Here is a 25,148-nt window from a genome sequence, read left to right as displayed (position 1 = left end):
TGTGGGAGTCTACTTCAGTCTCGAGAGCGATATTTGTGGCTTGGTCTGTATGATAGACACTTCGTGCATACGGTGGATGCTGTGTGCTTCGTTTAGTTTTACTATTGTTCGCTTTCCCGATTTTTCTTGTAAAGTACGAAGATGACTTGGTCGTGTGCACCCTCGTGAACGCGAAGGCTCGCATAAAGGCCCTTCTAATTAAGGCAAACGTTATTTAAGCGCCTTTTCCAGTATTGATCACGTTATTTACAAAGCGCTTTGTCGTCCTTGTCCAATCGTTATGTGCTGAGGCGCATTCAAATTTTGAATAGGAAAGGGAGAAAAACTATGAAATATAGGCGCCTTCCGACCTGAGGTTTGTCCCTCTGTCTTATTCTGAAAGGCCTCCGAACGTCAGTCAGTTGTCGATTTCTCAAGAAAAAAAAAAAGAAAAAAGGTGAGAACGAAAATGTTGCTTACAGTGACTGTTTAAAAAGAAAACTGTACAAAGAACGGCGAGGATAGCGCTACCGGAGATTACGTTTTTTTTTTTTTTTTTACTGTCTTTACATCAGCAAGATACTAAGGACAGCAACTGTTTAGCATAGGGTTCGCCTACAATTCATGCATTCTTACACATACGTTAATTAGTCCTTTCTAAAAGTACTGCCAAAGAGATAGATCATTTTCAGGACAGCGGCGTGATGAACATTATTGAATATCCATCGTCTAGCTGGGATGGAATCTATAGTGGCGTGGGGCATAACTCTTCTAAAAGTATTTATCTATCGAAGGCATCCTCTCTGGACACTACTGCAACGCCTAGTAATCGTTCCATGCCGTGACATGCGACCGCGCCATTTTCATCGACTAAACCCTGCTATAATGTTCAGGAAGATAACCAAGGAAGACAGAAAGGGTTTCAGTTGGGGGCAACACAAAGTTTCATCGGAACGACATTTTCATGCTACATAGATATATCTACATGCATATGCAGTGTTAAACAAGAAGCTACTCGTATCGATAACGGCATCAAATGGCTTTTAGATGTGATATGAACCACCCGCTTCTATGGAATATAAACAAATGACCGAAGTAAGCGGCAGGACAAACCAGTGCGGCTGTCGTTTTCTTTGCGACTATCTTGGTTATTCTGTCTTTCAGACACTGAAGTAACTGTTATGTGGTAGAGCTTGCGACATACTTGCAAGAAATCGACAGCTTGCGGTTTATCCTGACTCATGGATGACAATTAGCATAGCAGTGGGTCTGTCAGGTGATATCTTCACTCAATGAATCTGTCCGAAGTAGCGAGTTGTACGTTGCACTGTCGACGATCGCGTTAACTTAAGAACATTAATAGTTAATAGCTAAGAACATCGTCAAGGAATGTCTGATTGTCTTCCAAAGCAGCCGGCACCGGGGTGCTGGATGCTGGACTCCATGCTACTCTGTGGCTCTATTTCACTTTTCTTCGGAAGGATGGCGCTCTAGGAGGCCGCTCCTCATTGGAGGAACGGAGCGCCGAAACGTAGTAATGTGAACGATGGAGGAACGCAGCCGGCAACGAGATGGTTACAACGTAAGCGCAACCCGTAGCCCATAAGCGCGAACGTGGCAGTGTGAACCAGCCTTAAGGGATAAGTATATTACTTCATTACGGGTAAGTTTGACTGTGGAACTAAGCCTACTGAAGCGTGGGTGCCTAATTGCGTGGATCTGGTCAAATATAGCTCGGGGGGGGGGGGGGGTGACGTAGGGATTCGAGCGGTCTGCCTGCCTAGATTGGCGGCACGTTGCTCGGGGAAGGGGAAGGCTCACACGTCTGCACTCTTAAAAATGAACTTCACCGCATAGCACGCTCCTAGCAAACCATCATCTCAAATGATATCGTTGTCTGCCCTGATTTGTTGAAAACGGGGGGCGTACGCCTCTTTTTGTGACAATGATGAACAGCATAAGTGTCACAGAAAAGGCGTACGCCCCCCCGTTTTCAACAAATCAGGGCCGATAACGATATCATTTGAGATGATGGTTGGCTAGGAGCGTGCTATGTGGTGAAGTTCATTTTTAAGAGTGTGGTTCTACAGTTTCTTGCACTACAGCCGACCGTGAGGGTTCATTGCATGTTGATGTTGATGATGAAGAAAAATACTAGGGAGAGGTTGAATTCGTCACACGACAAACTCGGCTACTCCCATAAACAGACCCCCACCCCCCAAAAAGGTGAAAAAATATAAAAGAGAACCCCCACTTTCGCGACAACTCTCGGCCAAAGGCCAAAACCACCGGTTACATGGTCCTAATAGACTGACTCCAGCGCACTCCTCTGAATAAATGTCAGAAGCGCTGACAAGGCAGCATCCCTCTTGTCAGGTGGCCAAGGACCCAGCACTTCTACGAGGTCAAACGTGCGGTTGTCCAGTCGGTCGAGAGCAGATCTCATGGTAGCCCTTTGAGGTGCGTATCTAGAACAGTGCACGCGAACGTGCTCAGTGTCCTCCACGGTTGCACAAAGTGCACAGTTCGCTGAATCTGCCTTCCCAATTTTATGGAGGAATTGGCGCCCGTATGGCACGTTCAGACGGAGCCTGTGCAAGAGCGTCTGGATAGACCGAGGTAACGTGGACGGAACTCTAAATTTCAGATCCGGGTCAACTTGATGGGGCAACGAGGATGGGCGAACTCCTTAATCTGGAGATCTGATGTTAGTTCCCCTCTGGCGTCGGATGTAGCCGGACAGACCATTATAATGTGTTCCTCCGTTTTCGGTTCACCGCATTGGTAACAATTTGGACTAGAAGTGCGGCCACGTTTGAAAGTGTCGGCGCACGTCTAGGCACTACGGGATCAGATAACGGGTAGCACTGTACCGTTAGAAATTGCTTCCATATTTTGTAACGCGAATTTTTAAGTAAGGCTATCACAAACTAGGGTCGTTGTTATACGCGTACTAAAAACTGTGCGCAAATGAAGCAAAATGCGGATATTTAGTTCAGACAGTAGATGAATTTCAACACTCGCTTGACGCGCAGAGGAACGCAGCCTTCTACCCCTGCCACACGGCAAACCGAATGCCATTCCCAGCGAATGACAATCGCACCGAATATCATTCATTTGTCTTACATCGAGCTAAACGAAGAAACAGAACGTCATTCGCAAATGATGTCAGTGTCGATAATTAAGACACCGGGGCCGAACATCTGAAGCATTATACAGGCACATTAGTTATATTTTCATTTCTTTTGGTCGAAACTAGCGAAACATTAGATTATTTCACAGAATCGTTGCCTTTTCAAAGACACCTAATTGGCTAAGTACCACAAACAAAGACAGCTAAGAAGCCTATCTGCACCGCACTTGGCAACACACACACACACACACACACACACACACACACACACACACACACACGCACACACACACGCACACACGCACGCACGCACGCACGCACGCACGCACGCACGCACGCACGCACGCACGCACGCACGCACGCACGCACGCACGCACGCACGCACGCACGCACGCACGCACGCACGCACGCACGCACGCACGCACGCACGCATAAATGGGATGATGATGTGGTGGGTCATTCTCCGCAGTCATGGCGGTACACTGCCCCGTTGCGCTTGTGGAAGGGATGAGAAAGTGATGATGATGGAAAGGTGTCCTGTTAGAGTTCGTCCATTAGTCCAGTGCTGGAGAGGAACTCAGCAACAGCTCGTAGACCTTGCATCAGATGTGAGGTGTCCGACCATGGCCCGAGAATTTTGGCTAAGCGGAACTGGCGTTGGTCGACGCGTTGGAGAGCAATTTCCATGAGGGCGCGCTCGCGCTCGTACTGTCCGCAGACCAGGAGGACGTGATGGAGGTCACGGCGCACACCACATGTGGAACAGAGGCTGGACGCGCCGACACCGAGGAGGTGTTTGAAAGCTGGTGTAAAAGCCACATTAGGTCTCATGCGGTGGAATACTGTGGTAAAGGAACGCGGCATTCGGCAGGGGAGAGTAAGGGACAATGTGAGGTCAACGGAGTAAAGCAGAGAGTGGGTGGTGATGTCGCGTTGCCATTGAGCTTGCATCTTGGGGCCAGTGAGGCTTGAGACGAGGTAACGGCGATCCCCCCGAGACAAAATGATGGGGACACGGCGGGTGTACTGGTGCGCGCCTGCGGCTGTTCGATCTGCGTCCTCGTTTCCGCTGATGCCCACATGACCCGGGATCCACTGGAAGACGATAGAGTGGCCCTGTGCGCTTTCTTTCTTGTATACTTGTAGAATTTCAATGACCACAGGACTGAGGAAGCCGCGAAGTCCCATAGTTGCCACACATTGCAGTCCAGATCTGGAATCCGTAAAGACGACCCAGGAGCGAACGGGGCTGTCAGTAATTTTCCGCAAGGCGAAAAGAATAGCATAAAGCTCAGCGCAGGTTGACGATGTTTTATGTGAGAGATGATGGCCATCTGAAATTGACTCGGAGGGAATGACAAAGCCAGACGACGAACTTCCCCTCGTGGTTGAGCCGTCCGTGAAAACTGTGGTGGAAGTCTCATAACACGAGCTCATCATATCGAGAGTGAGCTGCTTCGTCACGCATGCAGCGACGTTGTCTTTCTTCCCTGTTAGCCCAGGCACCGACAGGGAGATGCAGGGCGTCGAAACGACTGTGGCGACTGGGAACACGAGGGTCGTTCTCCGAAAAACAGTGTTTAGCCTTCCTTCCTTCGCGTCAAAAGTTATCAAATTCGTGATAAACTATTGAAGTACAACTTTTCATTCGTCTTTCATGTCTTAGAACGGTTTATCGTTGTTGTTTTTGATAACACCCTACTGCGATGGTACGCGTTCGGTGCGAGAGGGAAAAGCGAATTATTTCCCCGAGCACATTCGCTGGGCGAATACCATTCGCATGTATTGCCATTTGATTTCACCATGTGGCACGAAACGAATGTCATTCAGTGCGAATATCATTCGCTGGGAATTACATTCAATTTGCCGTGTGACAGGGGTATTATGCGCCTTGAACGTCAATCCACAATTCCAATAGAAAGAAGTGAGTTGTATGTCTTACGAACGGATGCGTCTGAGATGCGGGACTAAAACAAAAAAGAAAAGAAATCCTGACGATACTTTGTAAATTATAAGCACCATTCGACCTTCGTTCTCTCAAACACTTGCGGATGCTTCAATATTTTTGCTGAACACAAACACGGGAGCACAACAATTTACGAAGTACGACGACCAAATACCGGATCAAGACTGTTATATTATACCGCGACCTGTGAGGCCCGGTTTCACTAACGCTGGTTAACGTTGAACCGGGATCAAGGGTCGCTAAAACTTGCAGTTAACACTGAATTCTTTTTTACAAGCGTCAGTTGGTGACGTGATGAATGTTTCAATGACAATAACTCCCTTTAGTGAAGCAGAGTCAAGCGTTAAATTCAAGTTAAGCGACCGTTGATTACGGTTCAAATGTTAACCGGCGTTGGTGAAACCGGGTATTAGAAGTGAAATTCCATTAGGAATAAATTTGTTATGCATTAGGTACGTTTACGTTTGCACACTTTTCTGCCATTCGGTTGAAGCAAACAAATTTCATTGCTTTCATTAAAGTAATTATGCTTTCTTTTTTTATTAGTCTGTTAGAACTAGGACGGGCACGTCTCGAATGATTCTCCGCAAGAGACAATACTCCTCCCTCGTAGGAAAACCGAAACTGTAGACTTCTTTTGGAATGCCCTGCATAGAGACGAAGCGTTTCCTCGGTTTTACCAAATCGGTGATTCGTCTATTTTGTCTGCTTTTTGACGCTTTGTTCTCTCTCTGCGGTGGAGGGGAGCCACCATGGATCTCAACTCTCCAGCTACTGGAGGTGCAAGTTCTTTTTGGGGCGCACATTATACAAGCGCTATCTTGTGTCGTAAAGTTTATATGGCGGGCATGATAAAGCTGTGGCACTTTTACTCCCAGTAACTATAGGCTTCCGCCGGACGTTTCGAGTGAACATCATTGCCTCGGCGCCTACATAGTGTGCCTTTGTACGCGATCTTTCATCGCTTTGTTACGACTTCACGCAGTAATCTTGGTTTATATATATATATATATACCTTTTACCTCACCCTATATATATATATATATATATATATATATATAGCTCAAGGAGAAAGTGCGTTTTTAACGTGCGGAAGATTGTGGGAAAATGTTGTCGCGCAGACTCTACAACGCGGTTAAAGGGAGGGAGGGCACGGACCAGAAACGTAAATTGGAGTCGGTCTACTGGTACTGTCAGAAGAAGTGGAACTGCGTGTTGAAAATCTCTGCTGTACAGTCGACTATTGAAGGTGGTTAATATAACCCGTGGGCACTGGTAGCATCATACGCAACAATTAACAAAGTAGAGCAATATTAAAGTAAAAAGTAAAGGACGCATACTCTGTGACAGTGTCACGTTTAACGTTCTTCGCGCGGGAATTATCATGGCGACTTTCTGAGCCATCAGTGTAACTGTCACCGTAACTCAAATAACTTGTAAGTTGGCTACTGCAAGGTGATGACGCACTGCAAAGTTTGTCCACCTTTGAGGCTGACCATTGGACTCCGTCCTGAGACTGAACCCGGTGCTTACGGACAAGGTTCTATGCGAAAGTTGGCGTCACAAACGACCTTAGTGACACCAGACCTACTCTGAAGAAGAGTCACTTCGAGTTCACATGAGATGCCTGAGCGTGGGCGTGGTGGGGATGACGCCGAAATAAATCATTTAAAAATAAATCTGTTGAAAATCTACTTGTCAAAATAAATTTTCAAAAGTAAACTCTGTCAATATCCACGGTGGCAAAAACTCGTAGAAGTACACTTCACGAAGCCAGCTGTTCAAAATAAATATTTCAAAATAACCCCTCTCTGATTGGTCTGATTGGACGGCCGAAACTCCCTACGTCCGCCTGGAAAAACAGTACTGCTGTCGTGCTTGGGAGGCCCTCGATATTCGCGAAATTCCCGATCTCGGAACAGAGAAAATGCTCGATTGCTTCGCAAGATGATATGCCGTGTTTGAAAATCGGATATCACTAATGACCCACTCACACATCACGAGTTTTCACAGCGTTTTCTTTGCTTTGAGACCGTGAATTTCGAGATCGGGACCTTGTTATTCCTGTATTCATACGCGCGCGCCGTCTTTTGCACTTTTGAGCTGGATATTTCAATTTTTCCAGCTCTTATTAGAAGACACATCATTAATAATGGTAGAAATATTCATAAAAAAACGTTCGAATTGTGTGTTGCATTGAAAACAACGTTGTGTCGCCTTTAAATTAAAGGTACTGTAAAGCAGCAGGCAAGCTGTTAATATTGACAGCGGTATTTGAAAGCTTATTCTGAAAGAAACCAATACTGCAAATTTTATGTGCGACAGAAAACTCTAAATATTTTTTAATCACGACTGAAATTGCGGCGAAAAGACGCGGGGCGACGTCTGGTGGGAAACAATCGCAGATTCGTCGAGCAACAGTGTTACATGTCCCCAACCTTCTATCGGCTTAGTCATGGGCTAAGCAACCGGCTTCATGAACTTTCTTTGAAAAGTTTGTTCAAACGAGATTGTTCCTGACATATATTCTCTCAATATGCAAGAACATTGGTACATCGTGGAAATCAGTAACAAACTGTCAGCAGAGTCACCTACGCAAAAATGCCCACGTCCGGCAAGACGACGTGGTGATGGTAGCGTTCCACACATGTCGCCGTACGCTCCCATTGTTATTGGCATGTTTATGTTCGCTGCCGTACATGGCGGGAACAGCGGAGTTCGTGTGGGGTCTTAGACACAGGGTTGCCCGTAATATTACATCAGAATTTTCGAAAAAAAGTACGAGGTGGATTTGAACGAAATTTGCGGCGTTTGTACACTGAGTAGTCAGGCTTTCAAACGAGTCAGCAGTATGGAATTGTATGCCTGCTGCTTTACAGTACCTTTAACATACGGCACATTCCCTCCCTAAGCCGAAATATGATTTATTTTGGCAGTGTTTATTTTGAGGGCGCGGATTTTTCAGCTATTTATTTGAGAAGATAGATTTTCAGGGGGTGTATTTTTAAGTGTGGCTTTTTCAATGTTTTATTTTAAAGAATTTATTTCAGCGTACACCCGTTACAGAAGCGTGCACATGGCTCCCGCGCACCGGCACAGCTACAACGGTAAAAAGGGACTGGGAAGTATACTCGTGGTATACTCGCAGCAGTATTCTCGAAGTACTTCCGAAAGAAGGCATTACTGACAATATTGTTTCGGTCATTTGTTCATCAGTTGACGTGAGCCAGAGGGTGTACGCCGCCATGTGCGCGCTTCTGTAACCAGTGGTTAGGCATTCCGTGTGCATGTTTAGTCATTCGATAGGCCCCTGACCTCGCTGAAGAAAGAAGAGAGACACCCCTGGTCAATAACCGTCAGTCATGTGGGTCACGTACGAGGGACCAGCGGCATGGCCGGGGGGGATAAATGCGTCCCGCTCGTTGGGGGTAGCCAAGCCCGTGCTGAAGACTGAGAGGTGGTGGGTTCGAATCCTACCACTGGCTATGCTGTCTGTGGTTTTCCCTGGGTTTTTCGTAGACTTCGTGACGAATGTGGGCACAATTCCCCCTGAAGGCGGCCAAGGACGCATACTAACCCCCCTGTCCCCACTTCTTCTTGCTGTCCTCTCTCCGTCTATCCACGTCTGTACGCCGCTTATAGCCACAGTTGCTTCGCGGCGCTGACATGGAGTAAAAAAAAGAAGTCAATCTTACGAGGGGCTCCTTTATGCCGGGTGATAAGCTCCACGAGAAACGTTCTTCGGATAACTGACGTAAAAGCGCTAAAAACACAAGACGAAGCAAACGGACGACATACAACGCGGCCAACTTTTTTGAACGGCGGCGACTCCCAGTGAACTTTTTTTAACAGCTAAGCCGCGGATTATACGCGTTAAAATACGGGGCGTCAAAATACGCGTACACACTCTCTTCGAAAGGACGGCCGCCTAGTCGTGGAACCCACCTGCACAAACGGCATCTGTGTTGCTTTCATAGCCTTTTTTTTTATAAAAAAAATGCAACGGATAAAAATGAGCACCCTGTATATTTAGATACTCGTATACGTGCGACGCATTACGGTAACTATACAATGGATTACATAACTCAAATACTACCAAGCAAATACTGAGTAGCATAAAGCCTGACGGGGTCCTTGTACGTCATATGTGGAAGACAGACTATTAAGGACACGCAGATGATAAACGCGGTCGTCGTCGAGAGTAAGGGGGGAAAGTTACGGTTAACTTTCAGGACGTACGTAATGTCAGGCGCGACACAGGAAGTCGTAGTTGTCAGGTCTGATGGAAAATAAGTTGGCCTTGGGGACCTTTAACTACCGCGATATATTACAAAATCGCTAGCGAAGGGTGGATGTTGGATTCCAGGCCATTAAGAAGGCCGTTAATTTGAACAGAAAATAAAGCACTGAAGCGGTTCACACCGACGCCTGCAGGAGCGCGCAGAGAGACGTTATATTGCGGACTATGTGGCGGAGGAATGAGATATACGTCTTTGGACTATTAGCAAAGCGGCAAGAGCAGATTGCATGGTGGGCGCCATAAATATTTTGGAGGGCAATGAACGAGATGTTCCAGCGGACCGTAGACAGTAATTTCGTCTGTTTACGTTGTAAGGAGTTCGGGGAATACTGGTCACTCGTATTTATCGATTTATCGAAAGTGACACGAGGCAGGAATACAGGTATACGACATCTCGTCTCCACGCGTCCAATGCAAAACACGAAATGACACTTAACGAAGTCCTGACATGGAGTCGTGCGTACACTTGTGTGTGGTTAAGAAATTTTGTAGTTGTTCCTTGAAGTATAGAAAAGAAAACAGCTGAACGAGTTGCGGTGACCGCTATGGGTCGGTGCTGAAGCAGCAGCGAGGGTTACATGTATAATAATTCCGGGTGCCGGCTGTGCTGTTTGGGTGTTTTCCCTGGGTTTTCCTCAGACGCGTTAAGACACATGTCGGCACAGTCCCCGGTGAAGTCTGCCCTGGACGCACGATCCCCATTGCGATAGTCGTGACGTTGCCCGCCTGAGCGTGGCTGACTACGGGAAGCAGTTCCATCATCGTCACCGTCACCGCCGCCGCCGCCACCACCACCACCACCACCACCACCACCACCACCACCTACGTGTAATGAAGCGGGCAAAAGAAAACTTAGGACGAGGTTCGCAAGGGTGCTAACCGAAAACAAAGAGTATAAAGGAAAAAGACGACCCAAGTTACTTCTTTATGTGCAGAATGACAGCACTGAACGAAAAATATGTATATATTATGTAGGAGTGCGTAGGAGTGCTAGTCCCTGTCTGAAAGGACCCACCTGTGCTTAAACATTCATCCGTCAATTTACTGTATGATATTTTGATGAGCAGTCCGCGGCAACAATGAAGCGCACACAAAACGAAGCCATTGTATAGCTCAGCTTTCTATTATTATTATTATTATTTATTAATTTTCTTACGAAAAACACGCAGCATCTGCGTGCGTGGAATACATCAGAACGTGAAGCTTACCTTTTCGTAACAACGTCACGCTGGGAGATTTATACGCCACTTCCATACTCCATTCAAATTTGCAAGAAATAAATGCATATTTAATGTCGCTTTTTTTTTTTTTGTACGGCGCCGAATAACGTTGCTATGATACAGCAGCCTCAACTTCTCCAGTGCCCTCGAAATATCGTCAAACATAAGGAATGTGTTTAGCAGTGAGAATGTGTATGTGATCGTCTCTGTGTTCCTTGTCTCAGGGTTAATCATTTTCATCATCTATCGCCAGTGAGCTTGCGTTTTGACTCCTATTCACATAAGCAATGTGTTTGGTGAAAGGTCACACCGGACGTGGTAGAAGGTGCCCTTAGCCACGTGTCATGAAGTACCGATCGCGTTTTCTACGTAACTATACTTGCCAACAAATGAGCGATGCTTACCGTGTATTTCATGTTGATACATGAAATACGCGTCCACGCTTTATGGCTGTCCGAACAGCCCGGATGTGGTAGAAGGTGCCCCTTCTCTGGTTAGCCACGTGTCATGAAGTACCAATTGCGTTTTCTACGTAACTTTACTTGCCAACAAATGAGCGATGCTTACGTGCATTTCATGTTGATACATGAAATACGCGTCCACGCTTTATGGCTGTCCGAACAGCCCGGATGTGGTAGAAGGTGCCCCTTCTCTGGTTAGCCACGTGTCATGAAGTACCAATTGCGTTTTCTACGTAACTTTACTTGCCAACAAATGAGCGATGCTTACGTGCATTTCATGTTGATACATGAAATACGCGTCCACGCTTTATGGCTGTCCGAACAGCCCGGATGTGGTAGAAGGTGCCCCTTCTCTGGTTAGCCACATGTCATGAAGTACCAATTGCGTTTTCTACGTAACTTTACTTGCCAACAAATGAGCGATGCTTACGTGCATTTCATGTTGATACATGAAATACGCGTCCACGCTTTATGGCTGTCCGAACAGCCCGGATGTGGTAGAAGGTGCCCCTTCTCTGGTTAGCCACGTGTCATGAAGTACCAATTGCGTTTTCTACGTAACTTTACTTGCCAACAAATGAGCGATGCTTACGTGCATTTCATGTTGATACATGAAATACGCGTCCACGCTTTATGGCTGTCCGAACAGCCCGGATGTGGTAGAAGGTGCCCCTTCTCTGGTTAGCCACGTGTCATGAAGTACCAATTGCGTTTTCTACGTAACTTTACTTGCCAACAAATGAGCGATGCTTACGTGCATTTCATGTTGATACATGAAATACGCGTCCACGCTTTATGGCTGTCCGAACAGCCCGGATGTGGTAGAAGGTGCCCCTTCTCTGGTTAGCCACGTGTCATGAAGTACCAATTGCGTTTTCTACGTAACTTTACTTGCCAACAAATGAGCGATGCTTACGTGCATTTCATGTTGATACATGAAATACGCGTCCACGCTTTATGGCTGTCCGAACAGCCCGGATGTGGTAGAAGGTGCCCCTTCTCTGGTTGGCCACGTGTCATGAAGTACCAATTGCGTTTTCTACGTAACTTTACTTGCCAACAAATGAGCGATGCTTACGTGCATTTCATGTTGATACATGAAATACGCGTCCACGCTTTATGGCTGTCCGAACAGCCCGGATGTGGTAGAAGGTGCCCCTTCTCTGGTTAGCCACGTGTCATGAAGTACCAATTGCGTTTTCTACGTAACTTTACTTGCCAACAAATGAGCGATGCTTACGTGCATTTCATGTTGATACATGAAATACGCGTCCACGCTTTATGGCTGTCCGAACAGCCCGGATGTGGTAGAAGGTGCCCCTTCTCTGGTTAGCCACGTGTCATGAAGTACCAATTGCGTTTTCTACGTAACTTTACTTGCCAACAAATGAGCGATGCTTACGTGCATTTCATGTTGATACATGAAATACGCGTCCACGCTTTATGGCTGTCCGAACAGCCCGGATGTGGTAGAAGGTGCCCCTTCTCTGGTTAGCCACATGTCATGAAGTACCAATTGCGTTTTCTACGTAACTTTACTTGCCAACAAATGAGCGATGCTTACGTGCATTTCATGTTGATACATGAAATACGCGTCCACGCTTTATGGCTGTCCGAACAGCCCGGATGTGGTAGAAGGTGCCCCTTCTCTGGTTAGCCACGTGTCATGAAGTACCAATTGCGTTTTCTACGTAACTTTACTTGCCAACAAATGAGCGATGCTTACGTGCATTTCATGTTGATACATGAAATACGCGTCCACGCTTTATGGCTGTCCGAACAGCCCGGATGTGGTAGAAGGTGCCCCTTCTCTGGTTAGCCACGTGTCATGAAGTACCAATTGCGTTTTCTACGTAACTTTACTTGCCAACAAATGAGCGATGCTTACGTGCATTTCATGTTGATACATGAAATACGCGTCCACGCTTTATGGCTGTCCGAACAGCCCGGATGTGGTAGAAGGTGCCCCTTCTCTGGTTAGCCACGTGTCATGAAGTACCAATTGCGTTTTCTACGCAACTTTACTTGCCAACAAATGAGCGATGCTTACGTGCATTTCATGTTGATACATGAAATACGCGTCCACGCTTTATGGCTGTCCGAACAGCCCGGATGTGGTAGAAGGTGCCCCTTCTCTGGTTAGCCACGTGTCATGAAGTACCAAATTGCGTTTTCTACGTAACTTTACTTGCCAACAAATGAGCGATGCTTACGTGCATTTCATGTTGATACATGAAATACGCGTCCACGCTTTATGGCTGTCCGAACAGCCCGGATGTGGTAGAAGGTGCCCCTTCTCTGGTTAGCCACGTGTCATGAAGTACCAATTGCGTTTTCTACGCAACTTTACTTGCCAACAAATGAGCGATGCTTACGTGCATTTCATGTTGATACATGAAATACGCGTCCACGCTTTATGGCTGTCCGAACAGCCCGGATGTGGTAGAAGGTGCCCCTTCTCTGGTTAGCCACGTGTCATGAAGTACCAATTGCGTTTTCTACGTAACTTTACTTGCCAACAAATGAGCGATGCTTACGTGCATTTCATGTTGATACATGAAATACGCGTCCACGCTTTATGGCTGTCCGAACAGCCCGGATGTGGTAGAAGGTGCCCCTTCTCTGGTTAGCCACGTGTCATGAAGTACCAATTGCGTTTTCTGCGTAACTTTACTTGCCAACAAATGAGCGATGCTTACGTGCATTTCATGTTGATACATGAAATACGTGTCCACGCTTTATGGCTGTCCGAACAGCCTGGATGTGGTAGAAGGTGCCCCTTCTCTGGTTAGCCACGTGTCATGAAGTACCAATTGCGTTTTCTACGTAACTTTACTTGCCAACAAATGAGCGATGCTTACGTGCATTTCATGTTGATACATGAAATACGCGTCCACGCTTTATGGCTGTCCGAACAGCCCGGATGTGGTAGAAGGTGCCTCTTCTCTGGTTAGCCACGTGTCATGTAGTACCAATTGCGTTTTCTACGTAACTTTACTTGCCAACAAATGAGCAATGCTTACGTGCATTTCATGTTGATACATGAAATACGCGTCCACGCTTTATGGCTGTCCGAACAGCCCGGATGTGGTAGAAGGTGCCCCTTCTCTGGTTAGCCACGTGTCATGAAGTACCAATTGCGTTTTCTACGTAACTTTACTTGCCAACAAATGAGCGATGCTTACGTGCATTTCATGTTGATACATGAAATACGCGTCCACGCTTTATGGCTGTCCGAACAGCCCGGATGTGGTAGAAGGTGCCCCTTCTCTGGTTAGCCACGTGTCATGAAGTACCAATTGCGTTTTCTACGTAACTTTACTTGCCAACAAATGAGCGATGCTTACGTGCATTTCATGTTGATGCATGAAATACGCGTCCACGCTTTATGGCTGTCCGAACAGCCCGGATGTGGTAGAAGGTGCCCCTTCTCTGGTTAGCCACGTGTCATGAAGTACCAATTGCGTTTTCTACGTAACTTTACTTGCCAACAAATGAGTGATGCTTACGTGCATTTCATGTTGATACATGAAATACGCGTCCACGCTTTATGGCTGTCCGAACAGCCCGGATGTGGTAGAAGGTGCCCCTTCTCTGGTTAGCCACGTGTCATGAAGTACCAATTGCGTTTTCTACGTAACTTTACTTGCCAACAAATGAGCGATGCTTACGTGCATTTCATGTTGATACATGAAATACGCGTCCACGCTTTATGGCTGTCCGAACAGCCCGGATGTGGTAGAAGGTGCCCCTTCTCTGGTTAGCCACGTGTCATGAAGTACCAATTGCGTTTTCTACGTAACTTTACTTGCCAACAAATGAGCGATGCTTACGTGCATTTCATGTTGATACATGAAATACGCGTCCACGCTTTATGGCTGTCCGAACAGCCCGGATGTGGTAGAAGGTGCCCCTTCTCTGGTTAGCCACGTGTCATGAAGTACCAATTGCGTTATCTACGTAACTTTACTTGCCAACAAATGAGCGATGCTTACGTGCATTTCATGTTGATACATGAAATACGCGTCCACGCTTTATGGCTGTCCGAACAGCCCGGATGTGGTAGAAGGTGCCCCTTCTCTGGTTAGCCACGTGTCATGAAGTACCAATTGCGTTTTCTACGTAACTTTACTTGCCAACAAATGAGCGATGCTTACGTGCATTTCATGTTGATACATGAAATACGCGTCCACGCTTTATGGCTGTCCGAACAGCCCGGATGTGGTAGAAGGTGCCCCTTCTCTGGTTAGCCACGTGTCATGAAGTACCAATTGCGTTTTCTACGTAACTTTACTTGCCAACAAATGAGCGATGCTTACGTGCATTTCATGTTGATACTTGAAATACGCGTCCACGCTTTATGGCTGTCCGAACAGCCCGGATGTGGTAGAAGGTGCCCCTTCTCTGGTTAGCCACGTGTCATGAAGTACCAATCGCGTTTTCTACGTAACTTTACTTCCCAACAAATGAGCGATGCTTACCGTGCATTTCATGTTGATACATGAAATACGCGTCCACGCTTTATGGCTGTCCGAACAGCCGTCCCATCCATTCTTATACAGTTTGCTCCTTTTCTGGTCTTGAATGTTCGCATTGGGATCCAGAAACTTAAATTGTTATTCGCTCTCACGCTTGGAATACAGAACACAGTCCTATCGCAGAACGAAGTTTCCGTTTCTGTTAGAATTACGCGTTTTGCAAAACAGGGCATTCCAGGCAAGTGCCGTATACGCCGGAACGAAAGGCCCAACGTGTTTTTTTTTTTTTTTTTTTCAGAATTGCACAGAAAAGTCGTCTTACGTAACGGTCGTTGGTAGAAAAACTGCGAGTCTCGCAGCAATAACACGGCCGCGTTGTCTATGTTTTATTGTTTCCGCGCGCCTGCCGCTCGTACCGTGTTGCCTTACTGTCCTTTTCTCCAAGTTTTAGGTTGAATTTATTATCGCGATAACGCTGTTCTTTTTTGGGAATGCATAGTTTTTCATATATTTTTTTTAATAATTCTCAAGACGGATGGTCGACCTCTCTTCTACTGTTACTAAACATATACCACTGTATATTCCACGGGAATTGTTGAGCTCCTTGTGTTACCGTTTCTGTTGGTGCAGCGAGTTCGCTACTTTTCCGCCTCTGACTGCACTGCCGAGACACCGAGCAAAAGAGGACAACGTGTGACTTACAACTACGCACGAAGAACTGGACACTTATACGACAATCGTCAGCGGGAGAGCTGGGTTAAAGGCTACTTACTATAGTGGCCACTGGAAGCGGTGCTTCACATCATTGTAAGGTGGTGATGACATGTAAGTGCGGCGTCACCATAATGGCTAAAACGGTTGCTCTAAAGGAAAATCCTCAAGAATCCTAGCACGACTTTTGTGAAAACGATGCCTGTATGGTCTCTATCAACAGTAGTAGGACATGCTTCTAGCTCATGACGGTACACTGTCATACAGCTGCGGCTGAAGACTTTACTTATGTTAGGATCGTAGTATGATTTCTGTGGAAACAACTGGCCTGGATATTATGATCTCCACTAGCTTCATCGTGAAACAAGAAGGTAGGATTGCTGGAATAAAACCACAAAGAAGAGATGCTGAAGTGCACACATCATTCATTTTTTATAGCATGCTATATGCATGTACATATGTGCGTATATATGTACACACACACACACACACACACACACATATATATATATATATATATATAAATTACATATATGCATATGCGATATGTATACGCATATGTGCAGACATTCTACTTGTTCCATGACCTGCGTTGTCCGCACAAAACGGCGAAAACTGCGACGCAGAAAGAAAGCGGAAGAAACCGCATTGGGTGAGGGCGCGTGAAGTGGAGGCCATCACGCCAACGCCCAACGCGCAGTGTGCGGACAGTGGAATTCGCGTTGATGGCTTCAAGTGCTGCACTGGGGCGCGCCGCGACGACAACAACCGCGCTGCCGGAGTCACCATTTAGCTGCGCGCCGGTGTAACCGCTACACCATTCGAAGTGCCCGTCTGTGAATATCGGACAGATTTGTGCAGTGCAGCTGCCCAGTGGACCCGTGGTAGCCTAGTGTACTACCTCTTGGCTCGCGCCACGATGGAATGGGCGCACGACTATATAGTCTACGCAGTCACACCTTATCGAACTAACAAGCTCCTCCTTGTCGGGGACTTCATCGTGGACTTTTCAGCGGGCAACAGCACGGCGTTCCTAGAAAACATGTCCCATCAACTATAGACTTCACGCTACGCTCGGACGTCCGCCAACCCACCACGGATCGTGCATATAGACTTGGTAATTGAAAACACCCACTTCGTTCAAGACATCACTCATCTGGCCAACCATTTCAATAACCACAAAGCAGTGGTCATCACACTGAAATAAACAGTTTGTGTACAACCAGCTGACGCTGGAATCCGCGTTGCTGGAGTCGTTTTGTTCTACTTCTTCCTATCATAAAAAAAGGAGACAAGTATAAGACACGATAGTTGTGGACAGTGCTGGTATGGTACGATCATTGGTAGGGCGATAACATTCGTGCCAATGAACGCTGCGCAGTGCGTATCCATGGGCGGCACGTGACAACCATGTTTTCTCTATACTCATCTTTGCAGCGAGAACTCCTGTGTATCAACAGTTTAGAAAAAGGTGAATTCAAACTATATATATTTAAATGGACTCGGAGTACTAGTTCGGGAAATGGCGACGCGTTAAGTAGCGGCTCTACCCAACGCGCGGTGTACTCTGTCCCTCGTACTCCAGTGCCTCTACTAAACGAACGAGCCACGAGCGCGATACGTGCCCAGGCAACGTTTCCAAGGCGGCTCATTGGTTTCCCGGCCACCCTTTCCTCCATGTGTCACTGATCAGGAGCAGCACTTACGCGCTCCGACCTGGAGGCTGGAGCGTCAGAATTCATCATGAGCGCCACGCTCCGGAAAGGGAGTAAAAAAGATCGCGCTCCCTGCGCTCTGGAGCCGCGCCCAGTGAAAACTTCAGTAATTCGGTCACTTTGGGCCTGTGGAACAAACGGCATGAGGGCATTTATCATGCATGAAGAGGAAGCCAAATAGTGTGCCTTTGATCTCAGCCACGCAGCTTCTGAGTGAACGGGGGGAGGGGGCTGCTCCGTACATTAAAGCAACTCAATATTGTGATTGGAGATTCAATTTACCCGACCTGCTTTGCCATTTAACCCGCGGCAAATCGGCAGTGACATGCCTGCAGAGCGTTTCGCTTGTATTTGTATCCAATATCGCGAACATTGTCCTTCTTCAGGCAAACTTAATTAAGCGCATTTGTGTAATATACCAATGCGCTGAGCGCCATGGTAGTTTGCGTGACTCATTTAGTGATCTACTTCGCTCCGTATCATGTTGCGGTCATACATGTTCGTCCAATCGCTGTGTAAAAAATATAAGCCAGTGCGCTAATGGAAAAGGGTGATATTAGGTTTCAATAACAGACTCGCAGCACACAGCAAAATGCCCTGGGTCATACAAATATTTTATGCTGAGTTACAATTCGGACGTTCCAGTGTTACGCGTTCACGTTAACGCATTTTGTGTTGTGTTCAACTTAACCTTTTAAGTCGTAAGTTTGGAACACTGGCTTGGAATTCCTGCTTCATTTGTAGGAATGTGAAATAAAATAATAGCTAGATTAATATTGCATCCAAGTGAGTTGCAAGCCGTACATGGGGGAGATTAGTTTAATCCGCACAGGAGTTGTGTGGCTCCAGTTTGCCGGGTTATTATTATTATTTTTACAATTATTTTGCGTCGTTCATGTGGGGGAGAAAAAAGTGTGTCCATTTGTTGGCCCTTGGAAATAAAGAACGTGATTCGTTCGAATAACCGATGTTGAGTTGAGTTGAGTTGATAAGAAAAGGGGAAAAAATGGAGAAATGGGCACTCATTACGAGAGCTGGCTACTCCAGATCACTTAGGAAAACACAAATGGATATCTAAAATAAAACCAATGAGTGACAAAGACACTCACTCAATCAGTCACTCACACACACTATCCACACACACTGTCAGTCACACTGTGTCCACCAACTTGGAGTCTGCGCAAAATCGCACTAACGCCTGCATGGCGTGAAACTGATGGTTGGGTGTCCAAGGGCCCAGAACCTTAACAACATCAAATGGTCTGCCATCCAGCCGAGCTAAGGAAGCTTGTAGAGATTGTCTGTGCGGTCGTGAACCGTGAACAGGATAATAAGATATGTTCAGTGTCCTCAACAGTCCCACAGGTCCCACGATGCTCTTTCTCAATAGCACCTCCTAAAATGAGTGGAGTTACTGCGATAAATGTACCGATGCTATCGATATGCTCGGTAAATGGTTCCTCGTCGTGTGAAATATCACCAGAAGTTTAGGAATTGAAATAGAAATAGTGAAAAAACAAAAAACAAAAATAAACTGTAAATTGCCGTTACATGAATTCCGCTGGCTAAAATAATTAGACAAATAAAAGTTTCCCTATTAGCAACGTCAATGTGTTATGTGTGTGTGTGGATAGCAATATGTTTTCTATAGTTTTTCTCTAAAATTTCAGATTTTTTTTGTTGTTTGAGCGGTAGTACTTGAGTAATAGTCTCAAAATATTCTTGTGCGAGCATGGGAGTTGGCTTGATTGGGAACTGCACTCATAGATCGTGTTCGTACATCCGGTGTTCACCTTGAGACAATGGCACGCAGGAGTTCTGTATTCGTTTGCTGTAGGGCGAATTGCGTAAAGTTTGAAGAATGAATGTTTGAACGTATCTGCACGTATCTCACCCATAGTCCGCGTGCAGTGCCTTTATAACGATTTGAAGTGTAGAGAAGTAGATCTTTTTTGCGATTATCATTCTTTCACTCGCTTACTTTCTATGGTTTGTTAGTCTCACCTTCCAATTATCTATTATCTTCCTATTAATATGTTTGTATAGGTCTAACCGTTTGCGTGTTTACTGTTATGCCTTCTACTTGTAGTGCACCACTGCGTAGGTATGTGCTGTTAGTGGGCACGTATAAATAAATAAAATAAAATAAAGTGGAATGCCCTGATTTACGTAACATCCATACGACCAGCGGCGTGGCCGAGCGGGTAAAAGCGCCCACTCGTTGGTGGTATAGCTAAGGTCGTGCTGAAGACTGGGAGGTGGTGGGTTCGAATCCTTCCACCGGCTGTGCTGTCTCAGATTGGCCTGGGTTATTTCCGGCAGTCTTTCCAGACGAATGTCGGTGCAGATGAAGCCGGCCCAGGACGCATACTAACCCCCCCTGTCCCCCACTCCTTCCTGCTGCCCTCTCTCCATCTGTCCACGTCTGCACGCGGCTCACAGCCACAGTTTCTTCGCGGCGGTAACACGGAATAAAATAAAAAAGACATCCATATACGAGCACTTTCGAGCGATCACTCTTCGATGCTAAACAAAGAAGGCAGTGCAGGCAAAGTACCATTACCGTAATCTAACAAACTAATCACGCTATCAAAACCGGCCCACGTTGCCACGTCTTGCATGGTTGTCATTCGCACTGGAGTAGCCAACATAAACGGAAACAGTGTTCGCACTTGCGTGCTAGCCGCACACACTCTCACCGAGCAGGCGCCGCTTTTCCGTGGTCAGTACGCCGGTACGCGAAGTTAAACGCTGTAGGCTGGGCCTTCGATTTTTCCGGAGCAGCTGTTGCCCAAATTACCCACCACCTCATATATTCCGACGGAGCCCATGGACAGCACCTAATGACGTCATAAATACCAACCCGAAACAACTTCCCAAGCTCAAACACGGACGACAGCTCGCCTGCGCAGGAAAGATACACCTATAATGCCAAACAAAAGCAACCACCACACACAGTGGTATAGTGACGAAACCACATTCATTTTGGCAAGTAATACGAAGATTACATTGGACCCTCAAGAGGGGAGAAGCGAGCAACCGAGAAGAGCAAGTTTCGTCTGAAAACGAAGTGCACGTCGTAAATTTATCTGTTTTGAAGCTAAGATGACGAAATATAGGGCAAGTAGATTCTTTGAAAAACAACAAAATGTCCTATGGTGCGACAGTCCTCGTGCAGCCAGCTAAAAAGATCGCGATTAGCAGGGCCGCGCAGCTTTGGGATGTTTGGTGCACAAGCTTGGTGCTTGGTGCACAAGTATGGAAAGAAAGAGGACTCACCAAAAGCTAGCTGTCATAGAGGAAAGCCATAATTGGATTGGACTTTGTTGGCAAACTTCGTCCCTTCACACCAGCTAGCTCGGTAAGGCGTACGTATTCATGTTGAGCTTGGGCTGAGCTGCGTGAACAGCTTTAAATTTAATTACGTCTGTTCCGAGATTTAAACAAGTGATGACGACTTGAATTATGTTCGTTGATGGTTTTTAGACGCACATTTCAAAGGTGCAAGTTTTTATGTAAAAAATTTCATTTTTTAATGCGGTAGGCCTTATAAGGCCCGCCAGCGTCAACTGTCGTGGACAGCCTAGAAGAGAGAGAAGGAAGAAGGCTCAATGGCACAGAAACAAAGATCAGGATCAGAAGATGGCCCTGACAACTAGCGCATTTAAACGTGCGCATTTAAAACCACATTTTAATTGGTAAACATGTGACGCTATCGAAAAGCTCTCTTTTCAGTGAGCATCCCAGCAGTGAGCGGCTCATTTGCATTCGCTCATTAATTAAATAAAATGACACCGTAGGACTTCGATCCTTCTTGTGGAGGGGCTCATTATTTCATTCCCCACATCACCACCAGCAATGGGGTAGAGTAATCCTCCCCAGTCATCATCTCTCAATAAAGTTGTTGTTACAGACACCCAACCTCGAAGTTTTACTTCGGGCGCTTTTGGAACCTCTGTTTTACCGATGGGAACCTCAAGCGAAAACTACGTCCACACTCGGTAGTTTTTCGAGTAATTACGAGGTTTCGGTTTACATACGAGTATTTCTTGCGCGGAGCAGCGTACCAGTGCGCTCTTTCGCTCAAGCTTACGTACGGTGTAGGTACACGTGCAAGAAATATGTAAACCGAAACCAATTAATTACTCTAAAAATCACCCAGTGTCGACGCGTTTCTTTTTTTTTTTTTTTCTTCTTCTCTGGAATATATTTCGCCGAGTGTTCCAATCGGTAAAACACAGGTTCTGAAAGCGCCCGAAGTAAAATTTTGAAGTCGGGAGATTTATCTAATTAATGAGCATATGCAAATGAGGCGCTCACTGCTCAATTCTTGGCCTATGTCGCAGGGATGATGGCAAAAGAGAAAGCTTTTCGATAGCGCCACCTGTGTACGAATTATGGCCGGGAGACCTTCGTGAAACACCCGATATACGGTTTGTCGCCACTTGGGGTGCGAGCAGTCTGCTATCATACTATATTGGAGCGCTACACCAGTAGCTCATTCATATGTAGGCGTATTTTGGAAGGTTGTCTACCCCAATCCCAATTTAGGCGGCCTCGCAGCTTGTCAGATCCATGGGGTAATACGTTTAATTTGCAACGAACTGTCTCATATCCATCTCTAAGGCTTATCGCGGAAATGCCTTTATTGTCACGAGCAGTCCAATACGTTGGGATACAACTGTCACACGTCCAAAGAACCCCAGGTGGTCGAAATTATCCGCCAGTCCTACCCTGCGTCACATGCAGCGTGTCGCAACACAAATTGGCTGACAGACCTTACATGTAAATCTAATCCGGTTGCACCTGTGAATGCAAGGAATAGCGCGGTGGGCAATCCGGTGTTATGTACGAGCTGTGCAATGCCCCGCTATAGGATATCTCTTCGTGTCTTCCGGGATAATAAATAGCAGATGAAGGTATCAGGCAGCAACAAATAACGATCGCAGTCGGATCACAACTCAGATAGCTTGCTTGTGTGTACGCTATGCATGTTGTAGTCGCCTGTTCGTTCTTTCTTTCTGTGGGGCTTACATTGACGATCAGCAGGAGCTACCTGCAGTCGCGCTGACCCACTAGCTGGCCTTAGGTGAAGACGTGCTAGTGTGGTGTTTATTTTCTCTTCGTCTCGTCATCCTGGGTCTCACCTTGAGGAATCTCCTGTTTATCAACTAGTGACGTCAGGCTCGCGGTCCCCAAAGTTTCGCGGTGAGCTCTTCGTGTTCTGAATCTGCAGTCCCGTGCCAAATGACAATATAACTGTTGTTGTTGTTTTTGTTTTTAAGTGTTGAGAGAGGTCAGCCAATATTTGGCTTGCTACTCTTCAAAAAAAGCAGAAAAAGAAAAAGTTCACCCCGACCAAAAAAAGAAAAACTATCTGGTTTGCATGAGACTAACCGGGTTATAATTGTAATGGAAATTGCATTATACGAATCAACTTGATATTTTTTTAGCTCATTCAACATATTGTGACAAACAACACGGCGTAAAGTTTCGGCTAGATGAAGTCCGTCGCGCTACCATTGCATTTCATTATGGCTTTAGGATTTTCCGCCATGCTCATGTGAACGATTCTGGTTGCTTTGCGGTGGCGTTATTACATTCATGCTGTATGCCTTGCGTATTATTACGTCGTGGAAATGCCTATATTGTGCACGGAAACACATCACGACGATCTAACGCAAATGCATATTTTTCTGACAGACATACTACAAGCGAGCGTGAGCATCCCACGTCATTGTCCTTATAGGGCCTCAACACGCATGCTGCATAACATTATGTCGTATCGATATACTTGTCACAGAATGCGAACAAGACACATCCTCTAGGACAGCCACTTACAGGAGTAACTGTGCTATATTGCGCCGTTACTGGTGGATATCAGTGCTTCTGACTTGGAGTGGATCGAGTACGAACCTGCTCCCTAGAAAATGGATATGGAAAATGTATGCTTCTCACCCGTCTGTTGTACAGTTCAGATATTGGTGTATAAAGATATAGAACGCTGTTAAGCATATGTACCCGCCCAGGACGCGCTTTTTTGGGTAGCAGTAGGAGGCGTTGAGGAAACAGGGTTTACGTCAATCCGCTACGTTGTTGCTCTTGTTCTGTTTTGCTCGTCATCTGTGCCATGTAAGTGCACACTGCACGTGCACCAAGATGCGATCTTATAGATGAACAAAAAAGAGAAATGCGCACTGAGAACATTGGCTTCCAAATACATAGCTACAAAATATCTAGTGGATCCGCACAAGGTTCACAGTTCGACATGCTATCGCAATGGACCTTTTTCACATGCGCGTCGTATCCTACTGGCCCTCCAGCGAACCACGCCCGGAGCGCGTCAAAACAAATCCACGTGGGGAGCACAAAAGACCAAAACCGGTCCGGAGTAGGACCGACGAGCTCGCGCTGTTCGTGCGGTCTCCCCACTGGTGCTCACTTCTGTCGTCCCCATACTGCGCCATCTTATGCAGACGGAGATAACCCTCTCCGGCGCCTCAAGATCATGCGCGTGCGCATAAGCCGTGGTCAAAAAGGTCCATTGCGCCGAGGCTCTTGTGAATCCGCCCCCTGTGTCTTAACGCCAAAATAAAAAAAGTTACGATCACACAGAGGATTGTGGATGAAAAGGAAAAAAGTATATAGCACTTAAAAAAGAAAAGCGCAAAAAAAAAGCAGGATCTTTCACCTACAAGATGACCATACATGTAAGCAGCAGTGGCGTATCTAGGGTGTGGCAGGTGTGGACAGGTGCCATGGGCGCCAGGTGAACAGGGGCGCCATTATCGGGTCGGATGTGAATGTGCCAGGTCGGGCACTCAACCTGGCACATTCACAAATGATCTAAAGCACCCGCGATTAGAGAGGTTGTAGTGTGGAACCTAGTGCGGACCACACGAAAACGCATCCCCAAGGACATCACGTTAACTATGTTGCCATGGGCGCAGGTACCTCTAGATACGCCACTGGTAAGCAGTGTTGTACCCGTTACCGAAATAGGGTATCGCGATATAGCGATGCTCGTTCTTGAGTAAAAGGTATCGACATACCGATATCGATACTTCCTTTTTAAAGTAACGGAGTACCACTACCGCTACTAGAAAAAGTAACGCGATACTTTTGCCCGATACTTTTGCAGGAAATACGAAGACGATGCGACGTTGAAATCTCGATTACTTGAAT

General features: G+C 46.4%; 2 protein-coding genes across 3 annotated transcripts in view; one reads left to right on the top strand and one right to left on the bottom strand.

The window, feature by feature from the left end:
* LOC135377525 (prolactin-releasing peptide receptor-like) overlaps positions 1–25,148 on the top strand; it is a 774,729-nt gene that overhangs the window by 90,763 nt on the left and 658,818 nt on the right. Inside the window, exon 3 of one of the 2 annotated variants that reach the window (XM_064610010.1) lies at positions 16,168–16,362. The exons of the other annotated variant lie outside the window; for it this stretch is intronic. Coding sequence (XP_064466080.1) covers positions 16,356–16,362 — 7 coding nt within the window. The 5' untranslated portion in view covers positions 16,168–16,355. The remainder of the gene's footprint in view (positions 1–16,167; positions 16,363–25,148) is intronic. 2 annotated transcript variants of the gene reach the window in all.
* The window catches only part of LOC135377526 (neuropeptide F receptor-like), a 414,003-nt gene that overhangs the window by 144,434 nt on the left and 244,421 nt on the right, over positions 1–25,148 (bottom strand). The gene's annotated exons all lie outside the window — the stretch shown is intronic.

This window comes from Ornithodoros turicata, chromosome 1 (assembly GCF_037126465.1).
Source record: "Ornithodoros turicata isolate Travis chromosome 1, ASM3712646v1, whole genome shotgun sequence".
NCBI lineage: Eukaryota > Metazoa > Arthropoda > Arachnida > Ixodida > Argasidae > Ornithodoros > Ornithodoros turicata.
This window is presented reverse-complemented; position numbering and strand designations above follow the sequence as displayed.